The sequence below is a fragment of the Coniophora puteana genome (assembly GCF_000271625.1).
Source record: "Coniophora puteana RWD-64-598 SS2 unplaced genomic scaffold CONPUscaffold_5, whole genome shotgun sequence".
NCBI lineage: Eukaryota > Fungi > Basidiomycota > Agaricomycetes > Boletales > Coniophoraceae > Coniophora > Coniophora puteana.
The window spans coordinates 69520-89939 of NW_006913057.1; the positions used below are offsets into that span (position 1 = coordinate 69520).

General features: G+C 51.3%; 7 protein-coding genes across 7 annotated transcripts; 3 read left to right on the top strand and 4 right to left on the bottom strand.

The window, feature by feature from the left end:
* Positions 1–1330: 1330 nt before the first annotated feature.
* Positions 1331–3219, bottom strand: CONPUDRAFT_164479 (uncharacterized protein). The gene is made up of 6 exons (XM_007769375.1): positions 3083–3219; positions 2705–3014; positions 2143–2630; positions 1740–1983; positions 1646–1677; positions 1331–1595 (listed from the first exon to the last, which is right to left on the bottom strand). Exons 2-4 carry the CDS (start codon positions 2998–3000, stop codon positions 1838–1840), a joined length of 930 nt encoding a protein of 309 aa, XP_007767565.1. The 5' UTR covers positions 3001–3014; positions 3083–3219; the 3' UTR covers positions 1331–1595; positions 1646–1677; positions 1740–1837.
* Positions 3220–5405: 2186 nt separating this feature from the next.
* On the top strand, positions 5406–6780 carry CONPUDRAFT_72092 (uncharacterized protein; the record flags this gene model as incomplete). Its single annotated transcript, XM_007769264.1, has 7 exons — positions 5406–5528; positions 5630–5710; positions 5847–6149; positions 6255–6322; positions 6401–6554; positions 6588–6641; positions 6694–6780. The coding sequence occupies 7 exons, from the start codon at positions 5406–5408 to the stop codon at positions 6778–6780; spliced, it is 870 nt and encodes a 289-aa protein (XP_007767454.1).
* A 1001-nt stretch (positions 6781–7781) lies between these two features.
* On the bottom strand, positions 7782–8669 carry CONPUDRAFT_152589 (alpha beta-hydrolase; the record flags this gene model as incomplete). Its single annotated transcript, XM_007769376.1, has 1 exon — positions 7782–8669. The coding sequence occupies one exon, from the start codon at positions 8667–8669 to the stop codon at positions 7782–7784; it is 888 nt and encodes a 295-aa protein (XP_007767566.1).
* Positions 8670–9260: 591 nt separating this feature from the next.
* CONPUDRAFT_122156 (uncharacterized protein) lies at positions 9261–10966 on the bottom strand. Its single transcript, XM_007769377.1, has 7 exons — positions 10793–10966; positions 10641–10723; positions 10444–10577; positions 10313–10387; positions 10054–10244; positions 9775–9976; positions 9261–9720 (listed from the first exon to the last, which is right to left on the bottom strand). Exons 1-7 carry the CDS (start codon positions 10861–10863, stop codon positions 9466–9468), a joined length of 1011 nt encoding a protein of 336 aa, XP_007767567.1. The 5' UTR covers positions 10864–10966; the 3' UTR covers positions 9261–9465.
* A 115-nt stretch (positions 10967–11081) lies between these two features.
* CONPUDRAFT_102379 (uncharacterized protein) lies at positions 11082–12642 on the top strand. Its single transcript, XM_007769378.1, has 4 exons — positions 11082–11983; positions 12045–12124; positions 12183–12305; positions 12371–12642. Exons 1-4 carry the CDS (start codon positions 11229–11231, stop codon positions 12439–12441), a joined length of 1029 nt encoding a protein of 342 aa, XP_007767568.1. The 5' UTR covers positions 11082–11228; the 3' UTR covers positions 12442–12642.
* Positions 12643–13140: 498 nt separating this feature from the next.
* Positions 13141–15103, top strand: CONPUDRAFT_164482 (uncharacterized protein). The gene is made up of 13 exons (XM_007769379.1): positions 13141–13292; positions 13348–13462; positions 13519–13528; positions 13593–13645; positions 13765–13779; positions 13834–13915; positions 13970–13998; positions 14048–14111; positions 14174–14250; positions 14317–14366; positions 14414–14550; positions 14608–14680; positions 14740–15103. The coding sequence occupies exons 2-13, from the start codon at positions 13424–13426 to the stop codon at positions 15029–15031; spliced, it is 921 nt and encodes a 306-aa protein (XP_007767569.1). The 5' UTR covers positions 13141–13292; positions 13348–13423; the 3' UTR covers positions 15032–15103.
* Positions 15104–15343: 240 nt separating this feature from the next.
* CONPUDRAFT_102381 (glycoside hydrolase family 3 protein) lies at positions 15344–19145 on the bottom strand. The gene is made up of 17 exons (XM_007769380.1): positions 18977–19145; positions 18483–18907; positions 18355–18433; positions 18153–18297; positions 17852–18065; positions 17654–17788; positions 17442–17587; positions 17362–17378; positions 17138–17312; positions 16990–17082; positions 16763–16938; positions 16305–16698; positions 16157–16246; positions 15963–16093; positions 15841–15908; positions 15603–15785; positions 15344–15545 (listed from the first exon to the last, which is right to left on the bottom strand). Exons 2-17 carry the CDS (start codon positions 18719–18721, stop codon positions 15389–15391), a joined length of 2442 nt encoding a protein of 813 aa, XP_007767570.1. The 5' UTR covers positions 18722–18907; positions 18977–19145; the 3' UTR covers positions 15344–15388.
* Positions 19146–20420: the final 1275 nt, after the last annotated feature.

A 20420-nucleotide genomic window follows, 5' to 3' on the forward strand; every position in this document is an offset into this window, starting at 1 on the left:
GACAAAGGATGATTGGCACCTTACTCCATTGCTTTCTCACCTTTGATCTGCGGCTGTCTCTAAAGGCGTTCAATCGTAGGTGGCTTCAAGCGGCGATATAGTTTGCCAGTTCCACTTCGAACCGGGAGCACTTGCACAGTGGATTCTTGCCGCACTGTTTTACCGCCTCACACCTCATCTTCAGCGTGGCGTGCATCTCCCTTCAGACTGCGGTTCCGGCGGGGCCGCCGGGATACTAAATTTACGCCCAGCCAATGAAATACCACCGTTAAATTCTCGGAGCTTTATCTGGCCGGCGGAAGCGATCGACGTTTGTTGGTGGTTCCCCGCTGTCCCATCTCTTGCACTGGCGATGATTTGATTGTATTGTGAGCAGCTGCGCTTTACCTCGACAGCGTGTGCAATAATGCGACTTCGAAAAAGTCGGCAAACGCCGCTCCACATCTCCTCTTTGCGAGAAAGCACGACGGTAACGGAGTACTGACTGCCAAGGGATAGCCATATCCACGGCTTAAGCTGGACACTCCGAGGCTCAAAAGCGTGTGAGAATCCGCAGATCCTTCTTGGGTGCGTTTCTATACTTAAGCGGAGAGAAAGGGACGGTGGCGGGGGGTGCACCATGTGCTCACATGACAGCCTGGCGAGCTGCTGAGGAGCACAGACGCGTAATTGAGCCTCGTGCCACTGCTTCTGGCATTATTTTGGACAAGACCAGAGTGCAGTTCATCCTAAGGGATCCCATCGCATCGGCGGCATCGCATTGCTGCAGTGCCCCATGATCTGCGGGAAGTGAAGGGTGCTTCTTGATTCAGTGTTACAGTAGCCAGGCTCGTATCAACATCTGTCTGTCTACATCTTCATCTATCTAGTGCGGTCATCTGCGCCCTTCGCCTGTATGCAACTGCCAAGCGGCGATCAGGATTGTTAGGCCGTTACCTACAGAGAATGAGGACTCTCTCAGACTGAAGTCGGCGTTCTCTGCTCCAGTGCTGAGGCTTAGAGGAATGTACCCGGATGGCCATATTTATTATTGGAGTGAGATGCTTAGAAAGAAGAGCAGCGCCAACCGCCCATCACCTGAAAAGACAACAGCAGGCAGTGCGAGCTTAGCTCCGCTGATCGTCTTGCTCTTTGGAAGATACCGGTGAGCGGAGAATGCCGTGTGCGTGGATCCACGGTTGAGAACTAGAGCTTACATGGGTGAATGGTTGTCGGTACTCCGACCAAGTATGTTGCGCTGTGAACATCTTAAACATCTGCGTTGGCGTGACGGAGGGGCGAGCCTTAGTATGTCCTGACTCTTCATTTACGTTCGACTAACCTTGACTTTGTTGAGGTAGCAATCAAATAGCAATATTTAATTATTAATGTACACCTTATTATTCCATGTTTTCAACGAACCATTGAGCCTTTAAAAGCCCTACAGCTTGCCAACAACAGCTTTCTGGCGCCTTCTCATTCAACGCCGTTAGACGATCAACAGAGATAGCATTAGGATATCAAGTTGAAGGGCGATGACGCCTAGTCGAAAGCTGGTGAAGAACAGTTGACAAGTGAAGTGTTCCCCTCGCACATATGTTTGGTCACCGAGCACCCTTTTACCGACAGTTAACACTACCACGATGGAAGAGGAACCGAGACGCACGGGCCACTTGGAAGAATTCAGATGGTTGCTATCTGAACGGACTTGTTTTGAGCTCCATCGTTGCAATGTAGATAACGCGAGAAAAGCAACCTACCCGGAGAGTGTAGAAGAAATACGACGGTTCGCAAGACTACCTAAATCGGTTCCAGCCACGCAGGCACTCCGTCGAGTATGCGATGTTTTCCATCCATTTCACAACGGCGAGGAGCCCGCGCTGGGACCAGACTCCTCGGAGCCCAGTAGACGATCGACGAATGTAGTAAACGATGTGCACACCTCGTCCGGCGGGGCCACTCCCGGCGCTGTCTCCGCTCCTGGACGATATTTACCCGTTTTCACTGCGAAGAATGCAGTCAGCATGCGCGTTCCTCGGGTGTTTTAGTAATACAGATGTAGATGGAAGAAAGAACGGAAAGACGCAATGAGGTGGCTGGCAAGAACGCCACCTATCTGACAGAATACTAATCACAATGTGAGTGCGTTCGACCTACACTCACCCAGAATGCGCCAGAGGCCTAGTTCGACTGCGCCATCTCCGAGATCCGCTTGCACGTCGTCGCCGATGACAGCCACTTTTCCTTCCCTCGAGCCCCTGGACGACTCCTCGGGCTGAAAATTCATGATGACGGTCTCAAAGAACGCCCGCATCGGCTTGCCAACGACCTCCGCGTCCCGTCGTGCAGCTGTCTCTAGAGCTGAAACGAACGGTCCTGGACCTAGGGAGAGAGCACCGTCGGAGGATTGAATCGTCCGTGCTTTGTGGAGCGCTATCAGCGGCACATTATTGAATGCCGTGTCTCCGTGGGACTTCTGGCTGGGATGCTCTCCGACGAGGATGCGAAATGCTTCGTTCAGGTGTTCGTAGGACAGAAGAGAGGGGGCGAGGCCTACTATCACTGCATCGTAAGGTACATCAGGCGAGGGATCGTACGTGGATGCTGATGTGCAGTCTTCTCGCGCTGAATCTGACAGCAAGAAATATGGTCTGAAACGCACGGAACGATTTGTCAGAAGTTCATCAGAAGTTTCCATGACATACACGGAACGTGCAACGCGTACCGTTTCAGCCCACGTGTCTCCATCACGCCTCTCACGGCCCCAAGAGACGTCCACAGCTCGCGTCGTCCACCAACTTCGTCCAGACGGACGTCGAACCCAGCGTCACAAAGCCTAGCACGGAGCGCAGCGGTTGATTCTTTGCTCGTGTTGCTACAGAGACGGAAGGGTACGCGAGCATCACGGAGCCTGGCGAGGGCCGCTGCCGCACCAGGGGTCGGCTTCGCCCCGACAAGCAGGGTGCCCGAAATGTCGATAAGGAGTGCACGAATGGCAGGTAGAGAACGTATGGGAGCCATATCGTACGGGATTTCTGATGATGTCAGAAGAGATTTCGCTAAGTTTGCGAGAAATGGAATGTATCCACAGTCGGCGACGTACTTAGTAGCGCCGACTTTGGCTGGGGGGTAAGCTTGTTCCGCTGGCGACGGCGATGTAGTCAACGTCGGTGGCAGAAGAGCTTGATTGAGATCGCACGTGTGACTGAGGGTATAACAGATGTTCTATGTGGCAAGTCATAAGACAGTGACTTTTTTGAAGAAAAGAGTGCTTGATCACTTGGAGATGGAGGTTTGAAGAGAGATAACGGCGAGTCGACGACCAACGATTTGAGTCTGTAACTGGGAAGCAAAGACGTGTTCAGAGGCTGATATGACCTCTCCCAGAATGAGGTCAAGGAGTATGATAGTCGGCCGATCTATTCTTTCGGCCTTAGATGCGGCGAAGGATGGGTGAATGGACCAACACGACAGCGAGCGGAGGCAAAAAAAGAGACACTGCGTCCCTGACAGCAATAGCACGATGACCTCATCCAGGAACAGACCACGTGTTCAATTCGGAGTTTCAATGGCACACCACCAACGTATTCCCCAAGGTATTCCCTGACATTTCCCAAGGACTCATCCCACTCGTCTGTTCTAACACCTTCTCTAACGCTAGGTGGACCAACTATTCAATCAGTAATAAGCGAACTCCGAGTCGGTGACGAAGAATGTTCATCTTACCGTCGGCTCCCACTCAATCTCGACAAACCGGCAGATGGATCAGCGCTTTCCCCGGAGAAGCTAATTATCGCACAACATTGCAAGTTTTTCTTTCTTTGTTCCTGTCAGGGTGGATCAGCGTTTGAAGGAAGATTTGGGCTTGGATCGTGTCGTCCCTGGACGTAACTTACCCCTTTTTACCGCATTGAGCAAATCCTTTTCTCTTTGCTCCTCTTGTTCACACCGCGAGGTATTTAGCTCGGCAAACCTCGACACATGATGTTCATGTTACGCTGTCAGAGCTGCTGCGACGTCGGCCGTCCACAGATATTAAGCTGCTGAGTCAGAGCCGAGGTTTGTACAGGCGGCGTTCTGCTGTCACTCAATCTGTAGGCGCTTCGTCTTTTGGTAGGAATTCGTCCAAAGGTCTAACACTGTCTCAAGGCACATGCTGTGTGGAGAGTCGCAGCCATGCCCATGCTGGTAGACGGTGCTTGCTGTGTAACAAGATAAGGCATTCACATCGTTTCTCTCACGAGGTTTCTTGTTGAATCCCGCCAGAGCATTCGTTCAGAGGAAAGTCCGTAGGGCTCGGGAGGTGTGAGGTATCCTGCATCATGTATCTACTTCTGTTAATCGCCTACGCTGATATAGGGTTTATGCTTGACGAGTGCTTTCTACTTTGCTGCTCATGAGTTTCCATATCGTCAACTTCCGCTATTGAAGGTGGAGGGAAAGTTGCCTGTCACTGCCGTGGTCCAATCGCTGTAGTGAGCGTCTCACAAGTGACCACAGGTTCAATCCCAGAATAGCTGACTTCGCAGTACTGACTGTACTCAGAATAGCTGACACGTGAAGGCATGCTACTCCCGGTAATCGACTTGCCCTGTCCCAGGTCAACAACCCGTTGATCCGCTCGATGATGAATTCTACGGAATTACTTGGTTATTGCGGGTTAGATTACGGACACACTCCGCGCAGGCATTTCCATCAGGTCATAACTGCATTCCTATACGGCAGCCTCCGTGCTATAGTCCGTCGAAATGGATCCATTGCCGCCAGGGCTTTAGTAGCCGCAGCGATATGGCTTCACTGTGAGGTACAAGTTCACGTTGATTGTTACTCAAGATTCAAGGCGCCGTTAGAATGCACGGAGCCAGGCATAGACTAGCTCCGCCTGTGGACCGCAGCAAAAGACTCTTGGTCTATCCAATCATGGTAGCGCAGTTGCTCCACCTCGCTCTCATACAACTGCAGGGGTGCAGAGGTTTGGATGGATGTTATTGACTCTAGATTGAATGCCGATTGCGCCCGGACTAATAGCGACCATCGCAGTGAATAGCCAAGCTCCCTTTATTCCTGCCAGATTAGCATACTCCGTGTAGCCTTATGCCGTATTGTTACACTACATTGCATTTGCGGTGAGAATTGATTCCTATAGAGCTTACCCATACGAAATTGATCTTATCCCAATAACGTAGGAAGTTAATCCTAGTGGACGCCGTATATTTCAACAGCAGAGACTTAATCGTCTTCGAATCGTCGGCGCTCTACAGTCGCGACACCGCATATCCTTCCCGTATATGCTTGGAAAGATGACGTATTAGTTTGCATGAACCTCATCGTTCCGGATCATATACTGACTTCCGTTCTCATGCCCTAATATCTTACATGCCTGTCAAACGTGTATTGCTCCTTCATTTCTATCCTCATACACGCACATGGATACAACCTTTGCGGTACTTGGAGGAAGGGCAGACTTTGCTCCAGCGAAGACCACGGGCATACATTATGATTGGCTCCGTGGCTCCTGGCTTCTACCGGGCGGACATTATTGCGGTCCTGTAGCGCGATTTGACCCTACTCATCCGTATGATCATCTCCCGACGGCTGTCGGATAGCCTTCTTTCACATCAGCCCTCGGCGAACGTCTTTGTGTCATCAGTGGTGCAATCACATTTTCAACTCAGCAATACCTCCGCAGTTTACCTGCGCAATTATTGCTCGTTCCTTGGAAGTCCCCTTTGTGAGTGTTGTCTGTGGGCTTATGTTCTGCTCGAGTTCAGATGATCACATCCTTTATACTCAGGCCTTTCTCCCGGCTGCATTTCAGAAGTATCTTCGTATATCCGTAACATTTGAGTGTCTGAAAGTTTCCGTAGGCAGGACATTCTGGGACGGGTCCAAAAGTTCGAAGAGGGATGAAATCTCCGATGATACAGGATCGACATCGGAGTTTGGCAATATTCATGTACTGCGCAGAAGTGGTGCCCGCGGTAGCAGTCTATGACCCCTATCCTATGTCGGTGGTGCTGATCTCGTCAAAGTTCGATCAGCGTAAAGAGGTACGAACATTGCACCGCGGTCACCAAGATGCGGCACCGTCTCAGATGGAAGGTAGTGGGGATCGTCTCCTTAAATCACAAGCTACAGCTACCTGGCTCAAGGCGACGCGTTGGGGATATGTATAGGGCTGGCGGAGGTTAAAAACCACCGGTGATCTTCATTGTCACCGACGCGACAATGACTCTTCCTTTCGTGGGATGAACGAGCCGTTCTGTCTCCTCTAGGTTTGTGCTGACTCTAAAATTCTGGCAGATATTCTCGGCCCTTCCAAACCCCTGGCGCAGTTGCCTATGTCAAAGGCGTGTTCTGAGTTTGCAATCACCCTCGAGACTTGTGCTGTGAAACTAAGTTAAGCAATATCTCTCTCCAGAACCTGGCCAGTAACCCGGCTAGGAAGCTTCGAACCTAATCGCGGCTCTGGCCGCACCGCATGCTCGTATGCGTCATTCGCGATTGCAAATTTAGGCGCATATGCAATGCAGCTTCAATGCATTGCACTATTCCAAGTTGTGCTTGCTGTTGAGGTGAGGTGTCCAACGTGAGATCGCCGCTCGTAGTCTGAGATCGCCGAGTTCTGGATTTCATCTGCGCGAGCCGAAGAATCGGACAAGGTACGTGTATGAACTACTTACCCTATCCGCTGACGACATGGCTCTGATAAAGTCACTGTCCCTACACGACGGGGTTGTCGAGGAACAGCCCAAGTGGCTCTCTATTGCTGACGAGGGCAGTGGGCAGACTTTACCGTGACTTCTTGGAGAACAGTCCATGACGGGTAAGTGGATTATCCTCGATTTGTGCACGCACAGGAAGCATCAGAAACCGCAGTGCGTGGCTCAACTCCGGTGAGGCCTGACACAACTTAATCTCATCTGCAGATACATATCCCAGTGCGTAGCGTTGCCATTGCACGAAACTCCTCTCTAGTCAATTATGACTCCTTGACGAAAACAGTGACTTCAATGATTTTCGCACGCAGACGAGGCCTTTGCGCATGCTAACTACGAGTAAATGACAGATGAAACCCACTGAATATTTCCGTCGATACATATAATAAAAGACGTTTGGAATGTGAATAAAATGTATTCATGTGCATTGTTTCAACAAGTAACAAGTGCGAACGCTTGAATCTTCCGACTGTAGGGGTAGCGAGGGAAGTTCATGAGGCATAGCACCTACATACAGCTTAGACAAACACTCATCACAAGTAGTGGCCCGGTACGAAGCAACTACAATATCCGTTTTTTGAGAGTGTCATTTAGTTTACGACCATGTTCTCACCGTGGGGGAAGCATGGATGTCACATAAACGCCGCTCTGGGTGATGCTATCTGTATCTTCTGGCAATGACTACGTATGCAAGACGTCACCGCACAACAAGATAATCCGATATCATAAAGGAGGAGAGAAGGAGAGAAGCCTGAGCGTGCAAGAGAAAGGCAAATATGGGTGTACCATGGTAAAACACCACAAAGGAAACATATTGACCAATGAAGACGATCCAAAAGTCAACGGAAAATTTGTTTGTGTCAAGAGAGGAAAGGATTGTCGATCGAAAAACAAAGAGATTCGAAGAGCAGAAGGTAAATGAAGGGTCATTTAAAGAAAACACAAGGGAATAGGGCTGCGAAACCTTGAGGTAGCCACGGGGCGTAGTCTCAGGGAGGGAAGGTCCATAGGTACTCGAGTGAATATATAACTGAAGGAAGGAAAGAAGCGAGTAGCTCGACGCTGGAAGCTCGCGGAGACGACTCACATTAATTCAAACCCTTCGTCCAACTCTCCTTGATCCACCCATAAACAAACGGAACGCGCAAAAGCTTCCGGGCAAATGACGCTCCATCCGTGTCGCATATTCGGCGCCTTGACTAGCGTCATCGTCGTTGCTCCTGCCGGATCTCCGACTCCCTGCCCTTCTACACCTTTCATTCTCTCCACGAACCACTTCGCAGATTCGACGCTATCGCTTGTTGGCAACAAGCCCCCTTTTCCGGCGACAACGACGAGCACTCGTGTTGTAACAGGTCCTTGTGTTTCCATGCTTGTACAGACAGCGTCCGCAACATCGCGCGAGGCCTGGATGTCCCTCTTGCCTTCGTGCGACGTCTGTGAGTCGGGCTCAGGAGCATAGCCATCCATCATTTTTGCCACAAGCCACCGGGGAGTAAGTTTCAAGAGTACCACATCTGTCATCAATATATATGGGACGAGAGGGTAGTACCATGCACGTCGGTTGATCAGTGGAGCGAAACCTGAAGTGAACAGGGAGAGCGTGAGACCCGGGTAGGACGCGGCGAACCCAGCTGAGACATGTGCGCCCAGGCTAAGGCCAACGACGTGCGCTTTGCCAGACTTGGCGTGTGTCGAGACTAGCAGAGAAAGGAGGGTCGTTATAATGCATAGGTCAAAAGTGCGGGGTTGCCCTTTCGAGTCAACGTGTAGACTGGGAATAAGGAGATGATAGGTTGGTGGCATGTGTGAAACCACCTTGTCCCAGTCCGCATGGCTCCCAAAGGCTCCGCGTATGAAGAGGATGGTAATAGGTGCAGAAGGGTTGTGAGAAACAAAGGAAATCTGGGCAGTATCACCTGCGCTGATGTCAGTGGTTGAACTGGGAGTTTTTTGAGCCTGAGATTCCATAGCTTCGGTTTGTTTTTGGAAGACCAGAGAATCTGAGGTTCAATCTTATGCAAGAGGAGGACCGCTGGTACGTCGGTGAGTGCACCATGGCGTTGCAACGGCCCCGACGTACGTATACGGCATTTGAAACGCATCCGATTCTGGCGGTGACGGAGACAGCGCCTAAACAAAAATAAACATCTCAATTTTGGCCCGACATTCTCGGAGTAAGCGCTGGGGACTTGATTTCTGCTGTGTCCATACTTAGCTTAGCGGGCTCAAACGGCCTCGCACCTCTGACATGCAAGGATCAGACCGACCGGTGTACTGTAATACAATTCTAGTATGCGTGAGGGTGATGACTCGATTTAGGTCAGCAAATGCACTCACCATTTCAACAAAAATCATCCCCGTTCCCGCCTTCCATGTATTCAAGTTCCACGCCAATCACTAGCTGAGCTCAGGCGCAGACATATGGTAGATGTAAGTACTTATTAACGACTTTACCACCTCTGGGAAACGCTATAAACTCTCCAAACCTGGTTAAAGAGTACTTACTAAGACCCTTGACATGATTGTTGCGTCTGAAAGGAGTAATATTGACGTTGTAAAGTGAGTGAATAAACAACGTAAGGAGGGAAGAGCAGCATAAGAATCCAATTTTCAAGAACATACAAGAAGATCATGCTCGTAGCAGCACTAAGCTATGCGTAGAATACATCAGTCTCCCAGAAGAGTCTACATTTTACATCACCATACGTCGTATTGATAGTCCACGGCAACCGTTAGACCCTTTCACCCCTCCATCATCCATATTTCAACCAGACCCAAAGATCTGGTCTGGGTCGATCTCCCGTGCACCACTGCTCTGGAGCCGTTGCTCCCTCGCCGCCCTCTCTTGTTCGTACTGCTGATGGTGCGATGCATACGCCGGCGCGTGGCCCTCCTCGGCATCCGGCGGGAGCGCAATGTCTCCGTTTTGCCGTGAGCGGCGCTTACTCATGAAGTGATGGTGTACCAGGGCGCAGAACAGGCCCAGCGGGTGAAGAACAGTGAAGATGATCACCGTAACCTGTCCGCGTCGTCAAATCAGCACCGCAGAAGTGGCGAATTAGGAGGTACGCACATAGACAGGAACGGGCTTGGGCCGTGCGCTCCAAATTGCCGCGCAGATCCAGGTACCGGCGACGGTGAGAACGATGTCGCGCCTCGTGAGGACGACAAGCCACGCGATGAGGTTTGCGCCGAAGACGACGCCGAACCCGGACCATGGGTGCATGCTATATTGCTCCGGGTGGGCAGGATCATAGGTAAGCCCTAGTGTCACGCTGTAAACACGTAGTGACGTCAGCGAAGGAAGGGTGACATCAAGAGGCATGCGGCAAGAGGGAAGTGAAGCACCCACAAGAGCGCGTTTGGAAACATAAGCACCAAAGGCAGAACGAGGAAGAAGCGGAGCGGAGCATGGATAAGGAGCGTGTCGAGCGGGCGATCCTTCGTGGGTGGGTGGTACACGAGCAGGGCAAGGTTGGAGTAAATGAGCATAAGGAGGAGGATGCCGAGCAGGACGGTCGAAACCAGGAACCATTGCATTACCTGCGTGCGTGTCAACTCGGTTTGAGACGTACTGGAATGGGAAGCAGGCGAAAGAGAACGAGGCGTACCCAAGCAATAGCCCAGAATGCCATGAGCCAATTAGCAAACACGAGAGGGTGACCAACAGCCTTCACGAGTGCTTTCTGAGCGTGATGTGCTGGGTCAGCGCCTTTCGTTTGTGCGAAAGAGATATGCACACCTTGGTGTCCTCTTTACGCGCAAGCACAAGCAGTATGCAGTATCCAATCTGTCCGACATAGAGAACGAGCACGTATATAGCGACAACGGCGATGTTCGGTGATATGGACGTCGGATGTTGTGCGGTTACGCGTCCTGGAAAGTTGACAAAGGTTGAACTCACTCAGCGTGATGTGCCAGCAAGGAGAAGAGACGGACCTATCGAAGGGTTGACGACAAAGGTGCATATGAGGACCGTGACGATGTTGATGAGTACCGAGAGCGGTGTGAGCACCTGGAGTCTGTAGTGGGCAGGCCATGTTTAAATGTGTTGGATCGAAGGAACACGATCTCGTGGTAGTGAACCGTACCTTATGAGGGAGAGGTAGTCTCGCACTTCTGGATTTGACGTATCGATGAGCTCGGATATGTCATTTGCCATTTATACTGAAGGTTAGAACGCTGATGTCGTCGAAGAGGAATATGTGGATGGAGGTCAAGGTCAAGGAGCGAAAAACCAAACGGGCTGGCGTTACGGTGTGGATGATGTCATCCATCTGTCAAGGAGCGGGACGAGCACCGCCACTGTCTTACAGTAGTCCAATCAGCATGCGGCATTTTATCTTTTGTTTTTCTCCGTCTTCCGTCCTCTGTTTCTTGATCAAAACAAGCCATCTTCTGCGCTTTGCCCTCGTCGTAGTCTTCTCTAGGCAGACCGTATATCAAAAGATAGTCGTTCTTGACACCCTCATCACGACTTCAACCAGTTCATCGTCTGAAGGCCCACACTGATACCAGCACACTCTCATGCCGAAGCAAGAACGTGTCCCTCGCGCCTTACACTCTGAGCTCACCGAACACGCAGCCCTCCTTCGCGCACTCAAGACGCGCCACCTTCTCGGCTCCTATACCCACGAGCTTGAGAGCGAAGGCAAGAAGCGCCGGTCACGTCCACGTACCCAAGATGTATGGACTACGTGGCCGCTGCCCGACTTCCCCGCGCCAGAGTTTACGCTCCGCGATGAGGTCAGTGTCATCGCTGAACGTACAGTAAGGGAGGTCAGGAGGAGGGGATTCCTTGGAGACGATGGTCGCGTCAAGGTGAAGGGAGAAGTAGATGAGGACGAGCAGGATCAGCTGGAGCAGGACCTTGGTATGGACGAGAACGAGGCGGACAGGAACGAGCTTGACGATGCCGAAGCCTTTGAACTCGGAACGGGCGAGGTCGAACGCCTCGATGGCGCTAGCGCAGACAAAACCTACCACGAGGACGAGGACGATGAAGGAGCTCAGGAGGCAGAAACTAGAGATGTTCATCAAGGTGCCAAGGCGACGGGTGCAGACGATTCCTCTGAGAACTCGGACAACGATGACATAGAACCCGTTTCTACTCCTGCCCTCAACGGGCTTTCCACTGAAAGCGCACACACCATCCTCCGCCTGCTTGCGGAGCTCGCGACTCACCGCGCGCGAGCGGCGGGGAGGAGCTTCAACCGGATGTGGCCATTCGACTGGGAAGATGTGCTTCACGTCGCTGCTGCGCGGGGAATCGTTGAGCCTCAGTGAGTTTTCATCCTCTTCTTACAATATGCTAATCCTTGACGCCTTTTGCATTGTAAACAGCGTCATCGAAGCTGTGTACTCCCGGTTACAAGCCATATACGGCCCGCCTCATACTGGCCAGGAGGTGTCATATCTCACTGGTGAGCCCGCCTCCGGCGTATTCCTCAACATTTATCTGATATCGGACGTATCATGTAGACCTCCGCCCAGTACACAAAGCGCGTGCTACCGCCTCTGCGAAAGCGGCATCCCGCCAGGTCTTTACGCCTGCCTTCGAGAACTCTTTCCTTGATGTCCCTGATATAAGCACAGTACGACGAGGTGAGTCAGCGCACACACGCGTGCAATGGAAATTCGATTGTTTCTAACTCGTGTTCATGTACCAGAACGTCAAGAACCAATTCCGTACTATCCGTCAGCCGAGTTTATCTTGGACTCAGACCTATCCGACGAGTGAGGCCCAGAAAGAAGATACGAACATTGTCCACTCGCTGAGTGGACATCCGATACCGGTGCATAGCCCAACAAGCATTCTCTCATCCGACGTGTTTCCCTGAGAACATCTAGAGAGCAGTGAACGCTCCTTTCGCCTGGGACGCCATCTCGTGGACGAGGGTCCCTGCAATGTCCATGACATATAACGCCCCCGTAGGTCCTTCCATTCCACACACGGTGCCTACTTCCGTGCGTGTCGATCCACCGCTTGCACTTCGCCTCATTTCCTTCTGACCCGAGCTTGTATTTCGGCGCCTCCGACTAAGTACGTATACTATCGTGCTAGACCGTCGTCGCTTCCCTGTGTTTCTCAGCCTTTTCTGATGGTGCCGTTTACGCATAGTGCCGTGCGTAAACGGCTCTGTTCACCGACTTTATCGTTGAGTGCGTGCTGGTTTATATATGAAAATCCCATCTTAAACCATGATAAGCTTTGTTAGTTAATCCACTGTATGCCCGTTGTCCAATGCATACTTTAGTGTTCTAACATGTACAGATTTTGAATTGCTAACTGCGCGTGAGGACCCTCAAATCGTTGTCTTATCGCATGTTGGCTGAGTACGTCGACCAGTACTTCAGGCATCATAAATCAGGTGGGATTGCCCCGGATCAAATCAATCATACCTTTCCGAGCCACCGAGGCGTAATTTCGAAAGTTTTAGGGGGGAAACAACCAAGAAACTTGCGGGAAACATGGGCAAACCTGCATTCTGGGAAGGGCGTTCAATGTTTTGTATCATGTTTCCATATGTTCTCGGTACAAACGCCCGTTGAAATCGCGCCTAGCCCAAGGGCCAATAGGGGTCAACTGAGGTCAACTGTCAACGTTTCAAACCTGTCAATGCCCTTGACATGGACACCTTGACAGGTTCGGCTCCAATCAACACCACCTACAAGTATTTTGACAATCCGCTTTCTCGCGTCCGCGTTATGTCCATGCCCCCATGTCCCTTCGCGCCCTGTACGACGAAGGAGTTGCTTCGGTAAGCATTCTTAGGGTTTCTTCCGCCCTCGCACGCTGAAGAAATGACCATTCCAGTATGTCACTGGTAGGCTCTCAGCATAATGGCTCGTTGCTTTTGCTTATCTCGCGAACTCTGACGGTCTGAGTAGTGGGAATGGCGGCTATGGTGGTGTTTGATGCGCTAGTGTCTCTTGACCGGTGCGTTGCAATGTTTTGGTTCTTTCACGGAGTTTACTGAAGGAGAAACTTTGCTCGTGCATAATAGGGAGGTGAGTCTCTTTGAAATAACTGGCACATAGCTCGGGAGCTGACGTGTTCAAGGTTGAGTACATCTGGGTACGTGCCGCGGGTTGCTCACGGCCGACATAACGAACAATCTACGACCTGTAGAAAAGCCCCCTCTCGTCCGTCAAGGTCCTGTTCTTTGGGATGCGATATGGTACAATCTTGAATAATATGGCGTCTCTCTCCCGTAAGTCTATCGATCTTTGTGTACGTTCCCATTTTCACCCTTTCGACCATCTAGAGGTGTTCGTTCATATATCGTCCACGAAGGTGTGTGTCACCGCCATCGCGTAGGAGGCTCGATATTGAGTTCATGCAGTCATACTTCATTAGCACGAGTGTCCTGACGTGGACATACTTCGTCGAGGGCATTTGTACTTCTTGTGAGTATCCTTCTTCTTCTTGTACGAGAGCTGGAGACTCGCTGATGACGTGTGGTGGTCAGTAATCATGGCTATCCAAACCTGCGCTTTATACAACACGAGCTCGACAACCGTCAAAGTAGTTCAGGGTGCCGCATTGGTACGTGTCTCCTTGTTAGCATATGGCGGTCTAAGATCAATCGTTACCTGACCTGCCATTGGTCAGATCAACATCTGTATTATTGTCGCTCAGCAGATCGCGTCCCAGATTGCTATGTATGGTGAGTTTTTTTGAACGCACTACCCGTTTACATAGTACTTAGTCGGAAGAAAGCGACTATAATGAACGGCGGATACGTGACAACCGAGCTATTAAAGATTACCGTGCTTGGATTCGCAAACCTCCTTTGGTATGAGCTGGTGATATTCGTCATGACGGCTGCGAAGTGCATTGCGCTCAGTACGTGATCTGTGATTTTTCGTATTCGCAGGTCACCTTACTGATTGTTAACTGAAGCGCGAGATACACGTACACGACTCGTCTGGGTCATACTGCGTGCCGCGATCGCTTACTACATCCTCTTGACAACGTAAGCATAATCCTTTCTCATAACGATGGCGGACCATTCTCACCGTTGGCTGACACTAGGCTGACCGTGTTGAACCTGGCCGCCTTCTATACATTTCTTCGAGCGCGGCCGCAGCTCACGGGCATATTCCCAGCCATGCTACGCAGCTTCCAGGCAGTATTCTGTTCGCGGATATTGATCAACCTACGTCAGACCGCGAGCGAGATGGGAGACCCGTCGTTGCTGATCCAGAACTTTTCCATGTATGAACCGCCAAACCAGGACATTAGCCTTGTGTTTCGTCGGGTCGGGTTGGAGAATGACGGTGACTCCGACCATGAGTTTGGTGGACTTGATTTTCCTCGAACGTAGCTGTAATACCTCCTTACGTTACGGATCAAGCGGGATGTATAACGAGTACTTGTCACTCCATCGAACCGCGAGAGCATCTTATCTGGATAATGTTGCCCTCCTAGTCGGACCTGTATTAGAGCAAAAACTAAACGAACACCTCCTCTGTGTTCAACACTAATACACGGTATCTCTGGTCATGGGTCACTGTTGCAGGGAATTGATATTGAGCCTTCAATAAGTTCGACTCGAGATGCAGCAACGGATGTGGTCGAAACCAACATGCCATCGTAAATCACTCCCGCCATTGTGTTTCTACACCAGAACCAAACCCTAAAATGTCTATTTTCCCAAATCAAACATGCACAAAATGCGGTGCTACTCCACAGTCAACGTAGTATTCAAGTACTTAGTATCGCTCGTCCCGACCCAGATCGAGAAATTGCCCGGCTCGACCGCCCACGTCCGATCCACAGTCCATACCGCAAGCTGCTTGCTCCGGACGGGGATTGTCACCGTCTGTGAGGTGCCAGAGCTGCATTACATTATGAACTTAGTTATCAGACTAACTTGAGGATCAAGCGACACGTACCTGATATTAACTTTCTCGAACCCGATGAGCTCCATGGCGGGTGTGACGACCGAGCTGAAGAGGTCGGTCATGTATACCTGTACGACCTCAGCGCCATCGCGCGAGCCAGCGTTGTGTACGGTGACAGTGACATTGAAATCATCGGTTGTGCCAATCGTGTTACTCGACAATTCGAGGTTCGTACTAAGGATCCGCCCTTCAATATTCAGCCCATCTCAACTAGAATCAAAGAACGTACTAGTTGAATGTCGTATAGCTCAGCCCATGGCCAAAGCTCCATGTCGGAACGGGAGTGTCGAGCACGTACTATAGACCCAATGTCATCTAAGGTATTCCTTGTTAGAAGAATGAACGACGCACCTGGCTGCCAAACACCATCGTGAGGTTCTCGGTGATCATGCCCGGGTTGTTGAGAGGCCGACCGCCCTTGTAATAGTTGTAGAATGCAGGAGCAGTGCCTACGTTGCGCGGGAACGACACCGGTAGTCTGCCTATAGGACAGTTTAGATGTCTAGAAGAGAAAGGTGGAACTAAAGAAGGAATAATGAACATACCGGACGGGTTAGCGGCACCAAAGATGACCTCGGCGATGGCCAGACCGCCAAGCTCACCGGGGTAGAATTGCTGGATCACCGCGTCCACGTCTAAAATACGCGATGATTAGCCTGAAGCACGTCAAACAGGAGCGAAGACGATACGCACTCTCCTGTATCCAAGGCTCCGTGACCGGCTTCCCACTCACAAATACGACAACTGTCGGCGTGCCCGTAGCTTGGATCCTCTGCACCAGTTCCATCTGAGCGCCAACGAGCGCCAAATCCGATTCGTCTCTCCCTTCACCAGTCGTGGCGTTCGTTCCCGGCGTCCAGAGCAGCGTCTGGTCGAGACTCCACGTACCAACCATCACGACCGCAACGTCGGAGTTCTGAGCAGCGGAGACGGCGTAGGAGAACTCGTCCTCAGAGTAAGACCAGAGTTTGCATCCTTCGGCGAAGTTGAGAGTGACGGAAGAGTTGATCGAGGCGAGGTAGGTTTGGAAGCCAGTGAGCGGGGAGATCCCGTTGTTGGAGGCGTTGTAGAAGACATAGTCGCCGAGCTGAGAGGTGTGATGGAATGAGAATGTGAAGAGATATAAGAAAGATGTTGGGCTAGGGACTTACAGACACGCGGTCGGACTGAGGTCCGATGAGCGCGACGGAGGAGATGTTCGACCCAAGAGGAAGCAAGTCATTTCTATTCTCGAGCAAGATGATCGCTTCGCGTTCCATCTGGTGTAACAGGTCCCTTGTAGCCTGCGTCCTCAGGGTCTCAGCGTAGTCGGGGTATGGGTATGGATCTATTCCTGACGTCAATGGAAGGAAGGCAGTGATGGGACAAGAGAACTCACTCTCGAACAAGCCCAAGGAGAACTTCGTCCGCAACACCGTCTTCACGGCCTCGTCGACGTAAGAAATATTGACCAGCCCAGCCGAGATTTGATCTATGCGCATGTCAGGCGGACGTCCCGATATATGAAGTCGAGGTTCAGTACGCACCCGGCAGAGTGAGATATGTGTAGGTTCCGCCACCCATTTCCATACTGAGCCCATTCTCAACTACCAGCTTGGCGGCGCACTCGCGCGTCGGGCATACTCCGTGCGTCGTTATGAGCAGGTCGACGGAGCCAGCATCGGTTGTAACGTAGCCTGTCCAGTTCAACTCGTTGCGCAGCTACATCATCTCAGTAAGGACATATCTCTGAAAGAAGAACACTACGTACGACGTCGGTGAGTAGGACTGCATGATGGTAAATAGTAAGAGGTCACGAGTACTGTCTAGTTGACTTAAAGTTCAACGCACACTTGTTCGCCACGAGCGGGACCCCATCGTAACTCGCGTACGCGCTCATGATCGAAAGTGCACCGCCATCAACGCAGGCATACTCGAAAGGCTTGAGGTAGTAGGTCCGCAGATCACGCTCACCGCCATGCACGGGCGCGATGTTCCTGTCCATCGTCAAACCTCGTCAGCATCGCCTAAGAGACTGAGTAAATGCATAATCAAAGACGCACAGACCACCTTGAGGACTCCCGTAGGCCGCGTAGTGCTTACACGTCGCAGCAACGCGTGCGGTTGCAGTGTCACTGACGTTCCGGCGGCGGCCTGTCTGGATACCTTCGACGTATGCCCGTCCCATTTGACTCGTCCTGACCCAAAAGAAAAACGATGTCAGCCCTCATTCATATGCATGACGCTAGCAATAAACGCACAAGAACGGATCTTCTCCATAGTTCTCCTCCACACGTCCCCACCTCAGCTCGCGCGACAAATCCAGAACAGGCGCAAAGAGCTGCGAGTACCCGAGCCCCTCAGCCTCTGTCGCGATTGTCGTAGCCGCTTCTTGCAGGAGGGGTGCATTGAACGAGGCAGCGAGACCGATGGGTGAAGGCCAGGTTGTACCGTTGTCTGTGAAGCCGTGAAGACCTGGGTGTATGCGCAGGCATCAACATAAAGCAACACGTAGGGACACACAACGGGGTTGGAGAGCAGACACTAACTCGGCGTACGTACCTTCAGATTGGACTATCCCAGGGATACCGAGCGTGGTGTTCTCCATGAGGTAGCGTTGTCCAACTTCGATGGCATACACAATCTTGTCCCAAGGAGCGAGGTAGCCCGCCCAGATTGCGCCAGCCTTAGTAGTCAGCATTTCTTCCTAGGTTTACATGTAAGCCTATTCGAACACAGTGGCGAATCGAATGGTTTCTCTCACAAGGCCGGTCGCGTTATACGTGAGGGTATCATCGAGAGGGTCTGACATATTCATCCACCCATCAATGTCGCCCTGCATGCTATGCCGACGTCACCAGCAAATCGTGCGGAAACACAAAACAGACGAACAGCTGTGCGACCTTCTCCTCCACCGTCATACGCGGAAGCAAGTCGTTGATGCGATCCTCGATAGACGCGTTTGCATTCTTGTACGTAGGGGTTGATCCATCATTGTTGGTCGCGCGTGCGTAAAGTGGGAAGTGGAGCTCGTCGCGCACGCTGAGGTCACCGAACACGTTGGCACCGGCGGAGACCGTGGCGGCAAGGATGAAAGCTCCCAAGAGAGTAACACGTCGTGTAGCTCCCATCTTCTTGCAGGGCTTCGCGATGGGGAGTGAACTCGGGGGACGAGCAAAGAGACTCACGAGAAGAACGCATACACCGTTTGCCCGCCTATTATATTGCGTGAACGTTCCTCCGAATATACGACAGTTATTTTCATCGTGGAAGCTTCACCGTACCAGGCATCGTCCCAGGGTGATGAGCAGCGTGATCTGCAGAGACCATCTGACCAGTAAATCTTCTGGAACGGGAGTCAATGGTGAAATGCAACAGGCACTGACGGGCGTCGGCGGGCCGGTTCAAACGATACAACCGATAAATCTCCAGACTTTTATGCGGACATCGGTGTGCGGGCTCGCAGTAACATTTCCGCTGTGAAACTGGCTATAACTAGACCAAGAATAAGCAGAGGGATAACAGGGAGTCGTGAGCTTGCGAAGCTGTACATGCAGTGCTCGGGAGAGAGGGAGCTCGAAGGCCGAGGCGCCGAACGCAATTTACTGTTGGCAAACAATATATTCCCACGGCTTTCCAACTCCCTCAAATTGACTGCCACGGCAACTATCCGGGCTACGGGGCACTCGGGTTCAAAACATTCACAGTACAACGTTAATTCTCTTCTGAAGAAGCCACTATCCGAGGCTAAATAGACAAGCTTGTAGGTTAATGAGATTGAGCCACCAAGGGAAATGACCAGCCTGAGTACTACTGTACCTACACGACCGTAGGTTCAAGGGATTTGTACGTGACATGGAATCAAAATAAGTTCCGGCGAGACCAAAGTTCAAATGTCCGGCGAACGCGTGACTTTGAACCAGGGTTCCAGGCTCAGGTTGGTGACATCATCGAGATATCACTGCCGAAGACAATGAAGGTCAAGAGGACTCTGTTTTATTAAAAGGAGAAACGTTGAAGGAAACACGGATCACCTTTTACAACGTCTGTATTCTTCGTTCATTGGGCTTGTATATAGGCGTCTCAAGCCCTAGCCATCGGGATGACTGAATCATTGAAGCCTTACACAAGTGGGAAGCTCGGCATCCCATCTCAGGTCAACTGTGGGCGCGGTAAGGGTCTCGAAACTCTTGAAAATTCACAGTACAATAAATGCAGAAAACACTCACTGCAGCGAATGGGTTTACTACATCAGAATATAAGAGTCTCAATATTATTATTTTTCGTCACGCGGTGAGGTTCATTGTCTTATGTGATGGGTGACGAACCAGGTCTCAAGTTCATTTTACGGGTCAAGCGTGAGGCCTGACGAACCTACGGTCGTGTAAGTACAGTACAAGAGGGGTGGTGCTTCGAATAGCTAGTGCCATTAATTAGTAGAACTTCAAGATACAGGACACTCAGACGGACACCAATCTCACGTAACCCTTTCCACAACCCACAAACGGGCTTCATTTCGGGGGATGTTCTTGGGCTATAAGACCGGCGCAGTCCATATATACATACACTGCTTTGGTGGGCATCGAATCTTGAGTCCAAACGATGGAAAAGACCAACTAGTGGAGTCTGGGGCCTGAGTGCCACCCAGGACGCACTGGGTTCAACGCCAAGTATACGTATGCCGTTGGCCAGATTGATCAAGGTGGGGCCATAATAAGGTCCCTTATGTGATTGACCCTTGCGTACGCACAGCAGGACACTAGCAGATCACAGCATGTATCGCTGAGATGATCATACATCATAGCAACAGCAGATTCGATGAACGCCACT

Bases quoted from the DNA above. Each gene is read 5' to 3' on its own strand.
- CONPUDRAFT_164479 (XM_007769375.1), bottom strand. From the start codon at position 3,000: ATGGCTCCCATACGTTCTCTACCTGCCATTCGTGCACTCCTTATCGAC. The intron at 2,631-2,704 runs GTACGCGTTGCA...CGTGCGTTTCAG, and splicing joins GAGACACGTGGGCTGAAACG to ACCATATTTCTTGCTGTCAG. The intron at 1,984-2,142 runs GTGAGTGTAGGT...CATTCTTCGCAG, and splicing joins AGGCCTCTGGCGCATTCTGG to TGAAAACGGGTAAATATCGT.
- CONPUDRAFT_122156 (XM_007769377.1), bottom strand. From the start codon at position 10,863: ATGGCAAATGACATATCCGAGCTCATCGATACGTCAAATCCAGAAGTG. The intron at 10,388-10,443 runs GTGTGCATATCT...CATCACGCTCAG, and splicing joins CGCGTAAAGAGGACACCAAG to AAAGCACTCGTGAAGGCTGT. The intron at 10,245-10,312 runs GTACGCCTCGTT...ACACGCACGCAG, and splicing joins CATTCTGGGCTATTGCTTGG to GTAATGCAATGGTTCCTGGT.
- CONPUDRAFT_102379 (XM_007769378.1), top strand. From the start codon at position 11,229: ATGCCGAAGCAAGAACGTGTCCCTCGCGCCTTACACTCTGAGCTCACC. The intron at 12,125-12,182 runs GTGAGCCCGCCT...CGTATCATGTAG, and splicing joins GGAGGTGTCATATCTCACTG to ACCTCCGCCCAGTACACAAA. The intron at 12,306-12,370 runs GTGAGTCAGCGC...TTCATGTACCAG, and splicing joins TATAAGCACAGTACGACGAG to AACGTCAAGAACCAATTCCG.
- CONPUDRAFT_164482 (XM_007769379.1), top strand. From the start codon at position 13,424: ATGTCCCTTCGCGCCCTGTACGACGAAGGAGTTGCTTCG. The intron at 14,367-14,413 runs GTATGGTGAGTT...CATAGTACTTAG, and splicing joins ATCGCGTCCCAGATTGCTAT to TCGGAAGAAAGCGACTATAA. The intron at 14,681-14,739 runs GTAAGCATAATC...GGCTGACACTAG, and splicing joins TACTACATCCTCTTGACAAC to GCTGACCGTGTTGAACCTGG.
- CONPUDRAFT_102381 (XM_007769380.1), bottom strand. From the start codon at position 18,721: ATGGGAGCTACACGACGTGTTACTCTCTTGGGAGCTTTCATCCTTGCC. The intron at 18,066-18,152 runs GTACGTACGCCG...GCATACACCCAG, and splicing joins TGGGATAGTCCAATCTGAAG to GTCTTCACGGCTTCACAGAC. The intron at 16,094-16,156 runs GTATGTTCATTA...ACTGTCCTATAG, and splicing joins TGGTGCCGCTAACCCGTCCG to GCAGACTACCGGTGTCGTTC.